This window comes from Leptonychotes weddellii, chromosome 16 (genome assembly GCF_054177405.1).
Source record: "Leptonychotes weddellii isolate Sample4059 chromosome 16, ASM5417740v2, whole genome shotgun sequence".
NCBI classification, from domain to species: domain Eukaryota; kingdom Metazoa; phylum Chordata; class Mammalia; order Carnivora; family Phocidae; genus Leptonychotes; species Leptonychotes weddellii.
This window is the reverse complement of record NC_138384.1, coordinates 47410613-47423343: the sequence shown is the minus strand read 5'-3', so window position 1 is coordinate 47423343 and position 12731 is coordinate 47410613. Positions and strand designations below refer to the sequence as shown.

The 12731-nt window shown below is 49.0% G+C and overlaps 1 protein-coding gene across 5 annotated transcripts in view; it reads right to left on the bottom strand.

Moving 5' to 3' along the window:
• Nucleotides 1–12731, bottom strand: part of PPP2R1A (protein phosphatase 2 scaffold subunit Aalpha) — a 49083-nt gene that overhangs the window by 33082 nt on the left and 3270 nt on the right. For all 5 annotated transcript variants that reach the window (XR_014141052.1, XR_014141050.1, XR_014141051.1 and 2 more), the window contains exon 2: nucleotides 2228–2318. Coding sequence is in view for 2 of the 5 variants with exons in the window: in XM_081807662.1 (XP_081663788.1) it covers nucleotides 2228–2318 (91 nt within the window). In the remaining 3 variants the exon portion in view is untranslated. The remainder of the gene's footprint in view (nucleotides 1–2227; nucleotides 2319–12731) is intronic.

The following is a 12731-nucleotide window of genomic DNA, read 5'->3' as shown; positions in this document are numbered from 1 at the left end:
AATCTTTAAAAAAAAATTCACTGAATCTTAACAACAGCCCACATATTAGATGATGATTCCCGTTTTACAGAGGAAATGAAGCATGTCCTGGCTGGGACTGAACCAGGTTGCCCAACCCCTGGGTCTTTGCTCTCAGCCACTGACCCCAAGTCGACTGCCTCTGCTGTTTTCTTGCCCATACCCGCCCCCCCCTTACAATGCTGTGTGCACAGGTTTATTTTCTACATCTCATTCGCCCACCCTCCAGAACCTATCTACAATGGCTGCCTACCTTCACCTATAGGATTAATCCCAGACTGCCGCCTGGCACTCAGAATTGGCAAACCCCCCCCCACCACCACCACCACCTGCCCCTGTGCCTCTCCCTTCATCCAATCACCATGTTCAATCCTGCCTCCATTTGCTGTTTACTCCTGCCAGTCCCCTCCCTCCCCCAGGCTGCCTTCCCGACTACCTCACCATAGAGGGACCAGCACTTCCCAAGCATTTTCTACAGACTCAGCTCCGCATGAAGCACTTAATCCTCAACAGCCCTGAGTTAGGTACTCCTCTTACCCCTTGACAGATAAGGGAGTTGAGGCCAGGGGAAATGGAGTAGCTGACCCAGGTTTGCCAGCAGGCTGGTGGCACAGCTAGATTCAAATCCAGGTCCCACCAACTTCTTTACCCACTTTATTTTCTTTTAATCTTTTACTTATTTGAGAGTGAGAGTGCACGTGAGCTGGGGGGGGGGGAGGTTGAAGGATGGATGACAGAGGGAGAAGCAGGCTCCCCGCTGAGCAGGGAGCCCAAGGTAGGGCTCAATCCCAGGATCATGACCTGAGCCAAAGGCAGACACAACCGACTGAGCCACCCAGGCACCCCCTTTACCCACTTTATTACACCACCATGCCACACATCACACTCCTTGTGGCCCAGCTGCCCCATCTCAGCACTCAAGAGCTTTCAAGTCTTGCCCACAGTTCACCAGTGGAAGCCACTCGGTTCAGGTCACCTGCTCAGTGTCACATGGATACCTGCTCCTCATGTGGTGTTCGCAGGCAGATAAACCTGTGCTCCTCAGTCATTAGCCGTTGTCACCGTGGGCAATCCCTGTGTCTCTATAGGCCTTCAAGTCCCCACATGTCAAAAGAAGGAATAATCATCTCTGCTCCCTTCCTCCCCGGCATCACCACTAAGCCCAAATTAAAGGATCAGGTAGGAGTTTCACAGTGACTCTGAGCCTTCAGTTGCTATTTCAATTAGTATAAAGTAGTAATAAGAACAGTGGGAACAGAGGATTTACCTCTAACTGGTGGTCCGGTGTGCGTCAGACACTGTGCTGAGTGCTCTGTACGCATCTTCAGACAGGAGGTGAGCGGGGCAGTCTAACCACTAACACTTAGCAGCTTTTCCCATGTGCTGAGCACGGCCTGTGTGAGCACTTCACATGGCATCTTATTTAATCTTGGTATCAGGTTATACGGTTAGGCCCACTTCACACACGAAGAATCAGAGGCAGGCAGATGTGAAATACCTTGCCCATGGTCACACAGCTAGAAAGTGGTGGGGCTCGGGTTTGAACCCAGGTCGTCAGGACCCTGAGTCATTAACCAGTGCTGTTAAGTCTGCAGCCAGCATGACTAGATAAATAACCCCTGTGGGTCACCTCTTAGCTGTCTCAGGCAAATGTACTCCTTCACCTCTTCAACCCCAGCGTCCTCACCTATAAAATGGGGGCAGCAGTCTTCCCTACCTTAAGGAGCTGCTGTGAGATTAACAACGGGGAGCAATACTCATGTGTACTTACTGAGCAAAGGCCCCCGTTCTGAGGACCATGAACTAACCCAATCCTCACAAGAGAGGGTTGAGAGCACTGCCTGGCACATGGCAGGCAGAGGATAAATGTCAGCAATTACTCTTACTGTTACTTAATGCTCACATCAATGTTAGAGCACATGTGTGTTTAATCTGCACTTTATACATAAAAACTCTAAGGAACAGTTAGGTTAAATGACTCACCTCGAGATACCAGCTTTTAACTGTTAGTGCTGTGATTCAAACCTGGCTCCATCTGCCTCCAGACCCCATTCACCAATCCTGCCTCCACCCCACCGTGCCTAGCACGGGGCAGACCCTCACAGTCTGTTAAATCCCTAACGAGGCCTCTCTTACCTAACATGAACCAAGCCCCCCACCCCCCGGACAGTCCCCACTCCGCCTGGGCCCCAGGAGTCCACCTCCTCACCTGTCAGGAAGGGCAGGAGCTCGCTGCGGGTCCTTTCCACCCCAAGGGCCAGGGCGATGGTGGACAGTTTCTTGATGCTGTTGAGACGAAGCTAATGAGAGAACGAGAAGAGCAGGGAAGAATGTTAGCATGCCCAGACTTAGGGGTGTGTGTCAGCTCCAGACCCAGGCAGCCTCTGGAAGCCTAATGTGTGTAAGGATCTGGCACACACCTACCAAATGACTGAGTCAGTAAATTACAACGGTAGCAGCAGCCTCACCAAAAGCACCCACTGAGTCTTACTGGGCAGACACCCACTCAGTGGTGCTTTCCAAGACCACTCTCTAAAGCTGCACACTGCATCCCCTCACGCCTGATCCTCCTCCTCTGCTTTGGTCCCCTCCTGCACTCAGCACCACCTGACACGCTCCAACAGGGGCGGCCACGTTCCAGCACATTTGCTCTGTGCCGGGTCCTAGGCTGGGTACTCACACACACAGGCTCTCACGACAACCGTGAGGTCAGTGCTGTTATAAGTCTCATTCTACATAGGAGGAAACGGGCTTAGGGAACAAAAGTCCCCTCTAAGGGTTACACAGTCCAGATGCTGTGGGGCAGGGACTGAAACCCAGGACCACCAGCTAATATAAAACAGTATTATAACAACAGTGCTGTATAAACAGGAGTACCTTTAGCACTAGTCACAGCACTAGCATAAGGGGTTGAATAGTGGCCCCCAGAAGATATGCTCTAGTCCTAACCCCCAGTACTCAAGAATGTGAAAATAGGGACTTTGCAGATGTAATTAAGTCAGCATCTCAAGATGAAATCATCCCAAATTTAGGGGGGAGTCCTTGTGAAACAGAAGATATGTTTACTGGTCTCTGGCCCTGGTTCCTGCACAGAGTTCCTTGGAATTTCCTCAGTGACAGCAATGTCTTTCGTTCTAATGAAGCATATCTTGGTGGGCTCCTGGATGGGGACTGGTCACCAGAAAGACCAAGCCATAGTCAGAAGCTTGGAACTTTCAGCCCTACCCTCATCACTGGGAGAGCAGCTGGAAATGGACTTAATGATCAACCATGCCTGCATGATGAAGCTTTCACAAAAATCCTCAAAATACAGAGCTTGGGGAGCTTCCAGGTTGGTGAAAACATCCATATACCAAGAGGGTGGCACACCCCAACTGAAGAGGAACAGAAGCTCCTGTATGCAGGACCCTTCCAGACCTCACCCTATGTAGCTCTTCATGTGCGTGTTCATCTAAATCCTTTATCATATCTTTTATGAGATGATAAGCTGATAAACGTTAAGTGTTTCCCTGAGTTCTGTGAGCTGTTCTGAAAAATCATCAATCCAAGGACAGGGTCATGAGAACCTCAATTTGTAGCCAAGTCTGACAGAAGCTGTCAGTAATATGGGGACCTATTACTTGCGACAGGCTTCTGAAGTGGGGGGTGGTCTTGGGGGACAGAGCCCTTCATCTGCGGGGTTGGCGCGTACTCTGGTGAGAGTTACAACTGAACTGAATTGTAAGACATCCAGCTGGTATTGCAGAAAACTGCTTGGCGTGGGGAAAAACCTCACATGTGGTGGCAGAAGTGTGGAGTGCGGTAGTGATATGAGAGTCAAGGAGACACACAGAAGAGCAAGTTTTCTCTACACAGCTAATGACTGTGTCCTGATAAGACAGAAAAGGAGAAGACACGGGGACACACAGAGCAGAAGGCCATGTGAAGATGGAGGGAGAGATCGAGCAGACGTATCCACAAGCTAAGGAGCGTGAAGAATTGCCAGCAGCCACCACAAGCTACGAGAGAGGCATGAAAGTAATCTTCTTCAGAGCCTCCAGAAGGAAGCAACACTGCTGACACCTTATTTCAAATTTCTGGCCTCCGGAACTGTGAGAATCGTTTTTGTTGCATTAAGCCACCAAATGAGTGGTGATCTGTTGTGGCACCTAGGACTCTAACGTGTTTGGCTAACACAGGACAGGTCTCTCACATGGAGCACTTAGGTGTCAGGACCTCTCTCGATGCTCTCACTCCTAGGGAGGCTGGCATCCAACACCCCCTTTCACGACTGCGGAGACAGGCTCAGAGAGGCAGACACAAGCCGAAGCGAGCACCGAGAGAGCCGGGACCCAGCTGCTCGGATGGCACAGCCCGCTGGGAATGGAAACCCTTGTCTCTCCAGCTCAATAGCGCGGCCTCTCCTCCCGGCTCACAGGGCTGTGGCAGAATGAAGTGAGGTCATGCGCGTGGGAGTGGAGGGAAACACGCTTGTGAGTGAGTAAGCCACTGTCGGACACAGACGAGGCATCCTCTTCCTGGAAGAAGAGGCAGAACAAGAAGGGACAGGGCCCCCTCAGCCGGTTCTCTTCCCAAAGATCCTACATCAGTTCCCTGGTCCCGGGGTTTAAAACTCTGAGATCACAGACAATAATGTGACTGAGGAAATGCCATGGTGGCCTCCCCTTTCAGAAAAATGCATTCACGTTTGTCATACGTCACTGGGTTTTCGGGTTTAACGTGGTCCGAACACTCACCTCTCTGGCAGCAATGAACCTCAAGATGAAGTATTATGAGGCCTGTATCTTATTTAGACAAAAAATAAAACACCTACAGAGACATAACCAAAATACGGGGAACACTAACGGTGAACGAATACAGGCGGTAAATATAAACCTTCCCTGTAAATTGCCAGCAAGTACGTATTTTCAGCATCTTGGGCCACGGAGTCTCTGTCCTAACTACTCAACTGTGCGCTGGCGCAAAAGCAGCCACAGATCCAGACACGTATGCAACCCAAGGGGCAGGGCTGTGTTCCAACAAAACTGCATCTGCAAAAGCAGGCCACGGGCTGAATTCGGTCCATGGACCGTAGTTTACTGGCCTTTGTACAAGTCTTTAAATGTTCTCTAGGTCTGAAGTTTTCCGTAATAAAATATGGGGGAGGGATACTGACTTAGTTGTCTGTTTCCTTCCTCTTTGTCGTCTCCCAGTTAGATCTCTGGGTTCTTCTCTCAGCTGGGCTATGCGGAAACGCGTGCAAGGGCCAGGGCCCCGACAGCTGCGCGCAGCCCTGAGGACGAGACACCAGCAGGGAATGAGCACAAGCACAAGGCCAGCGACAACAGCTGCTAACATCTGACTGCCTGCTATGTGCCTGACAGCATCCAAGTGCTTGACGTGGAGAAGTAACACATTGGATCCTGAGAACTGAGCTCCGAGGTAGGTATTGTTTTAAGGGTGAGGATGCTGAGGCACAGAGACGCTGTCATTTGCCAGAAAGCAGCAGAGCCCACACTGGAAGCCAGGCACCCGGACTCTTCATCTCAACATCTCTGTAGTTTAGGAAAGGTGCCCAAGGGGTGGGCGCATAGGAATCAGGCCATCTCTGCCATGCTGGAGAGCCCCCCTCCCTCCTGTCTCTGGAGATGCTGGTTTTGGTGTCGTCGAGAATGTCAGCTTGCTTTCATCAGTCAGCACAGACGGCACCAGGAACACTCAAGAAAGGCAGTACAGGGTGGCACTCTGGAGCCACGTGGTCTGGGTTCAAGGCTAAGCAGCTTGGGATCTTGGGCCACTCTGTACCTTTCTGGGCCTCAATTTCCTCACCTGTGAAATGGGGATTATAATACCACCCATCCTCAGGTTACTGTGAGTACCAAGGACATAAACCTGGGAACACCCTCTGTGACCTCACCCTGTGTTGACAGCATCCCGATTTTGTTCAGATACCACAAGAAGGGCATGCGTGGCAGCAGGCTAGCTGTCCCCCCAGGTCTCCTTTCCTTTCTCTTACGGTGAAAGAAAAATAATAATAAATACTCCCATGGTGCATACGGTGTGCCAGGCACCGTTCTAGGTGCCTTCATGTCTTAACTCATTTGATCCTCGAGACAACCTCGTGAAGATTCTGGATCAACCATTACGTGGCCAAGGAAACAAAGGCACAGGGAGGTTAAGTAACCTCACACAGCTTATAGGTGGCAGAGCCAGGATGAGAACCCCAGTCACCTGGCTCTTAACAAGTACCATCAATTTGCATTTCTGTGTTTTTAATTTGGGGGGGAGGGTAGTGGTGCCCTGAGCAGGTCTAATAACCACAATTTTGAAACAGAGGAGAACACAGACAACACTAGAAGTACCTGCAACAGCTGAAATGAGATGTGCACAGTCATGATTTCCACAGGCTTTGCTGACCCTATTTACATTTTGCTATTGTAATACTACAATTCATAATAGGAGGAAGGTTAAATTGGAGTTACAGGTTATTGAAAATAAAGATGTTATTTTCCCCATTCGAATTCACGGACCTGTGCTGGAATTCTGGACGCGCCCCAGGTTAAGAGCTCCTGCACTGGGTTACACTGCCGCTCATAACTCCTGGTTTTCAGACGTGCACACGACTCCCAGGAAAAGACATTTCTGAATTGCCTTTTCATCCAACATGACCAGCAGATTAACACCCGGCCAGTGAAATCCCAGTGGGAATGGTGTGTGTGACTTCTAGGAAGTGTCCTTAAGGGGACCTGCGGTCACACTCTTCTTCCCTCTTTCCTGCATGGAATGGGGGGCTATGATGGCTGGGCTTCAGCAGCCACCTGGGGATCATGAGGTAACCTGGAGATGGGGAGGGCAGGATGGAGGACATACAAGCAGAGTACAACACGGAAGAGCCTGAGACCCTGACACCAAAGAGTGAAAGAGTGGCACACCAGCCTGCACGGCCATCAGACTTTTTGGTCATAAGCCAGAAATAAACTTCAAGCCATTTAAGCCTCTTTTAGAATTTTTCTCTTATTTATAGACAAAATGAATTCCAGTGAACTCAGCACATGACCTAGTTCTGGACAAAGAGACAAGGGCAAGTCAGCCAAGGAGCTTCAAAAAAGATTTTCCTCCCTGGGGGGGGGGGAAGGGAGGATGACAAGGTAAAAAAACGCCTCTGTCCTGCGTTCTCTGTGACATTCCTTATGGAGCAGCTATTAATAACATCAGTAAGAAATCCTTACTGTCCCTTGATCGTGGCATAGTGCTGAAGTCAGGGCTGTGCACGGCCCCCCAAGCAGGTACCTGTCAAGCACCGTGACGTTCCACATAGGTGGTTTCGCGACAGCCCATCACCCTGGGCTGGGGCTGCCTGTATGCCCAGCAGCCCTCAGCACGCAGCCCAGTACATAGAGACATAACGTATAAAATCTTCCTCCCCGCCACTACATCCACCTGCAGAAGTACTACTCACTTTTTAAGGCCCATGTTCCCACTGGATCCACAAAGCTTCCCTGACACGAACACGTACAGCGTGGCCCCAGGGAGCTTCCCCGCCACAAATGTGTACGGTGTGAGCCACAGGCAATCCATCTTCCCTTCACAGACTGAAATCCAAAGGCCTTGCTATGGCCTATGAAGTCCAACGCAATCTAGCCCCCTCCCCACGCACTCGCCCTGCCCACCGCCCTCCTGCCCCTGGAAATCCTGTCACAATGGTTTCCTTGAGAGTAACCAACAAACCAACAACGCAACACCACTCTCACCAAGCTCTTCGCACTCGCTGATGTACTATTTCCTCAGCCTGAAACACTCTCCCTTCAGACACCTCAGGGTGTCCCCCTACTTCACCCAGGTCTCTGCTGGATCCTCACACACGACCACCCAGAGAAAATAGCATGCCATCACTCTCCACATATATGACCTCTCACCACTCTCGACACAGACTTCTTTGTTCAGTCTGTCCTTCCCCACCGGAACATCAGCTTAGCAGGGTAGGGACTCTGTCTTCTTCACCCTGTGCCCCAAGAACCTAGGACACCACCTGGCACAGAGTTAGGGCCTAATAAATACCTGGGGGATTAATTTTTTTTTTTTTTAAATAAAGGAACTACAGATGTGAATACAGCAGAGATAAAAAGTTTCTAGAGGAATATGCTCCAAACTGTTACTGTTTGGAACAGGTGGTGGCTGTCAACGGGGTGGTGGGGTCTGTAATGTAAGGCGTGTGCTTTAGCAAGGAGCCTCGGCTGGCCGGGGGAAATGCTCAGTGAGTGACACAAGTCTCTCTACCTCCTATAAAGTCCTGAAGTCTATAATTCTTTCTTCCTTATTCCACAAAGGATCATGTTTTTAAATGAACATAATGTATGTGGGTGTGAAAAACTAAGCACCCACCTGGTCATCATTTAGCATTGCTGAAGAGTGAAAATGGGCATCACAACCTGTATTTCTACATGATTTTTTTTTTTTTTTTTAAATAACAAATGAGCACGTAACTCTGGCTTTACCCACTAGCTAAGGGTCCCGGGCAAGTCTGGGCACCTCGGAGCTTCCGTTTCCTCCCTGTAAAATGGGAATTACAACAGTGCTGAATTCACGGGATTGCTGGACTGATCAAATAGGGAGAACCTAGAGACAGAGCCTGGCAGGTTGCAAGCACCTCAGTGTTAGCTGTTATTCTTTACCACTGTCTCTTATGTATTTGACATTTCAGGGGCAGGAGTGAACGGTAATCGCTCCACCCTCAGAAGCTGCAGCACTGGAAGGAATACTTCGTGCAGCAGTTTGCCTGGCATGATAATTATTTATGGACGTGCCCGTTTCCCTCATTTGGAAGGTGACTTGTCTCTGGGACAAGGGTCAGGACTGTCATCAATGGTGATTCCTGAACCTAGTACAGGGCTGGGCATGCTAAAAAAGCATAAAAAGAAACAATTTCAGTTTTTAAAAACTCAACTACAATTTAGAGTCCTTAATATGTGCCAGGTACACAGCTAGGTACTCTACACATGTTCTCTCTTTTGGCGCAAGAGACAGACACCAGCCCCACACTCATCCTACAGCCAGGCAAGCAAGGCAGAGAGGAGAATGCAGGCCACCCAGTGAGCTGGGACAGAACCTGCAACCTGAACCCAGTTCTGCACTGCCTTCCTACACAACTTCTCTCTTCCAGTTTAAACTTTCAGAGAGCAACCTTAGTTCTAAGTTCTGCTTCACCAGTTCCCCATGCATTCCATTAAAAGAAGTCGGAGCTTTAACTCCACGTTCCTGAGACATGGACATGGGGCAAGCTGCTGCAAGGTCTCAGACAGTAGCCAGTGACTGCAGGGTCTTTACACAGTCCATCTCACTAACCCACACCACCCAGCCTCTGAGTCTTCCACCCTTTTTTCATTTAACAAGAAAACCAAGGCCAGAAGGGTTGAATAATTTGGAAAGTGGCCAGACCAGGATTCAAAATCCCAGTCTGCTTCCACCCATGGCACTGTCTCCCTGTGTTACTTCCAGGCCTAGACTTTGCACAGGGGGCTCAGTTGGTGGTAAGGAGTGAATGCTGCCCTGAAACCCAGTGCCCTTGGCTATTTCCTAGTGTCATTACTTACTAGGCTGTGGGAAACTTGAGTATCCTTATTGATTAAATGCCAAGATTCACAAATTCACAAACTGATTTAAACAAGCCAAATGTACAGGAGACTTCTGAAGCAATCGGGGAAATCTGATTATGAACTGAGGTTTAGATGATACTGAGGAATCACAGAACTGCTTGGCATGATGCAGATGATTGCACCATAGCTATAAAAACATCCGGTTTTAGCCATGCCTAACAAAGCACGTGGAGAAAATGTCTGAAGCCTGGAACTGACTTTTAAAATACTTAAAAACAAACCCCCAAAAAACCTGAGGGAGGGTGAGGAACGGGTGAAAATATGTGGCAATTTCTGACATCTGATATTTAACTACTAAAAAAAATTTTAAAGGAAAGTGAATTAGCACCTATCTCAGATGTCTTCTGTGAGGACTTAACACAAAGTACTCATCATGCTATTGGGCACATGGCAGGGTTTCTAATTGGAGCTGGATCACCTTTGTGGCGGGGGCCGTCCTGTGTATCATAAGACGCTGGGCAGCATCACTGGCCTCTCCCCGCGGGATCCCAGATGCACTCCCCCCCACCAGTCCTGACACAACCGAAAATATCTCCAGACATTTGTCTCCTGGGGAAACGACGTCAGCCCAAGTTGAGAACCACTGCTCTAGAGTAATCATGAAAAGAATAGTCTTTAAGGACTCCTGGGTGGCGCAGCAGGTTGGGTGACCAATTACTGATTTCAGCTCAGGTCATGATCTCCAGGTCCTGGGATCAAGCCCCACATCAGGCTCCACGCTCAGCAGGGAGTCTGCTTCTCCCTCTCCCTGCTCTCGCTCATGCATGCGCTCTCTCTCTTAAGTAAACAGAATAGTCTTTAAAAATACCCAAGCACCTGACCTTGACAAAGCCCCCATTATCTTATCACCACCATGACTACAACGGGCCAACACTTACTAAACACTTATAACACGTCAGGCACTGTTCTAAGCATTTTCCATGTACCACACTATTTAATCCTCACAACCCCCTTACAAACTCCTAAATTACAAAATCCCATTTTACAGATGAGAAAACACAGAGAAGGTCTAACACAGAGATCTAGCCTCTCAACCAGTGGACCTCACTGTAAGCAACATGGGGCCCCAAACACCTACGGATACTGCAGTCCAGCCTCTGCCTCCTACTGACTGGGGAGGCCTTAGGTAAGGGACGCGATCTCTTTGCACATCATTTTCCCAAGTATAAAACAATAAGCTACCATAACAACTGAACAAGGTCGTCACTTACTGAATGCTTACTTCTAGGCAGCCACTTAATTTGCCGATTCCACTGCATCTTCACAACCTCCACAGCAGATGCTGCTTCCTCATCATTAGTCCCGCTCTACAGTTGAGGAATCCCGGCCCAATGAAGAAAAGGAATTGGTCCAAGCACACACACGGAACAAACTGGCAGAGCTGGGATTCAAAGCGCAGTCATCCCTGACTCCCCCTTCACCACCCAACACATTACATCCTATCCACCAGCAAACCCCAACAGCCCTCCTCTCAACATACCCAGAATCTAACCTCTTCTCACTACATCCATGCCAACACCAGTCCTGGGTGCTCTGAAAGGACACCCCAATAGGTCTATCTGCTCCTGCCCGGCCCCTACTCAACAGCCGGGAGGATCCTTTAGAATTAAGTCAGAACATGTCATTCTTCCACGCAAATCCTTGCAACAGCTCCTGAAACTCAGAGAAGCCCTCGCTCTGGTCCACGGGCCTTCACTTATCTCATTCTGGACTAGTCCTCACCTCTCACCACTTTGCCATTCTTTCTGCTTTAGCCACGCTGGCCTGCTTGCTCTTCTCTAACACAATGAGCATGCTCCCACCTCAGGGTCTTTGTACCAACTGTTTGGACTGCCCCCCCCATTCATTCTCCCTCATTTCTTCAAGTCCTTGCTCACTATCACTTCCTCAGAGATCCTCACTTCCTCCACTATCACCTTCCCTCACTACCCTATCTAAAAAGCAGCCCTGGGGGGCGCCTGGGGGGCTCAGCCGGTTAAGCAGCTGACTTTCCCTCAGGTCATGATCTATGAGTCCTGGGATTGAGCCCCACATCGGGCTCAGTGGGGAGTCTGCTTCTCCCTCTCCCTCAAATAAATAAAACCTTTAAAAATAAATAAATAAAATTAAACAAACAAACAAACAAAAAACCAGCAGCCCTGGGCTTGCTCTAGACCCTGATGCCTGCCTTATTCTTCTAGTAAGCAATTGCTGCTACTGACATCACACTCCTGATCCACTGCCTGCCTCCTCTACTAGACCGTAAGCCCCATGAAGGCAGCAGCTTTGCTGTTTTACTCCCTGCCATATTCTAGCATTTAAAACAGTCTGGCACATAGGAGGTGCTGAACATGTATTTGCTGAGCAAATCAATCAAGACTAGAGGATTCCAAAACCCATGTTCTTCCTAGTATCCTAGACTGTCTCATTAAAGACCAATTAAAATACCTGGCATATGGATATGGTCAGCAAGTCTCTGTCCACCCGAAATTCTCTTCTCTCCTCAGGTCTTACACTTCCTTTGGGAACCTTTCCTGGGTCCTCCACTTCTCAGCTGCATGAATTTGGCCAAGTTACATACTATGCTGTGCTTCATTTCCTCATCAGGAAAACGTAGGTACGCACAGGACCTACTTCAGAGGGTGGCTGAGAATTCAGGAAGCTCGTAAATGTACTGCCCTTTGTAGCAGTTAGCTTAGAGCAAGCACCCAACAGATACCAGCTGTTATTTTTATTCAACCCTTTCTGAGCTCCTCAATTCTGAGGCCTGTACTGAGCCACTGAATCCTAAGAGATGAATCAGAGCCAAGCCCTGTCCTCAGAAAGCCCACACACATGGGCACAGATGCAATCTCTGAGATTTGGTCTCTGATTCTTGGGAAAATGTTCAAACTCCTTTTAAACACAGATCTGTATGTACCTGCATGAAAAGATACGGAAGAAACACTAAGTGAAAAGTGCAAGTTGTAGAACAAAATATTTAGTGTTTAAAAAAATAAAAACCCAGTAGAAAAAAAATGCAGACCAAAAAAGAAAGAAAGAAAATGCAGACAATAAACGCAAGCCAAAGGTAGCGGGAGGGGAGGAATGAAGCGGGGGAAA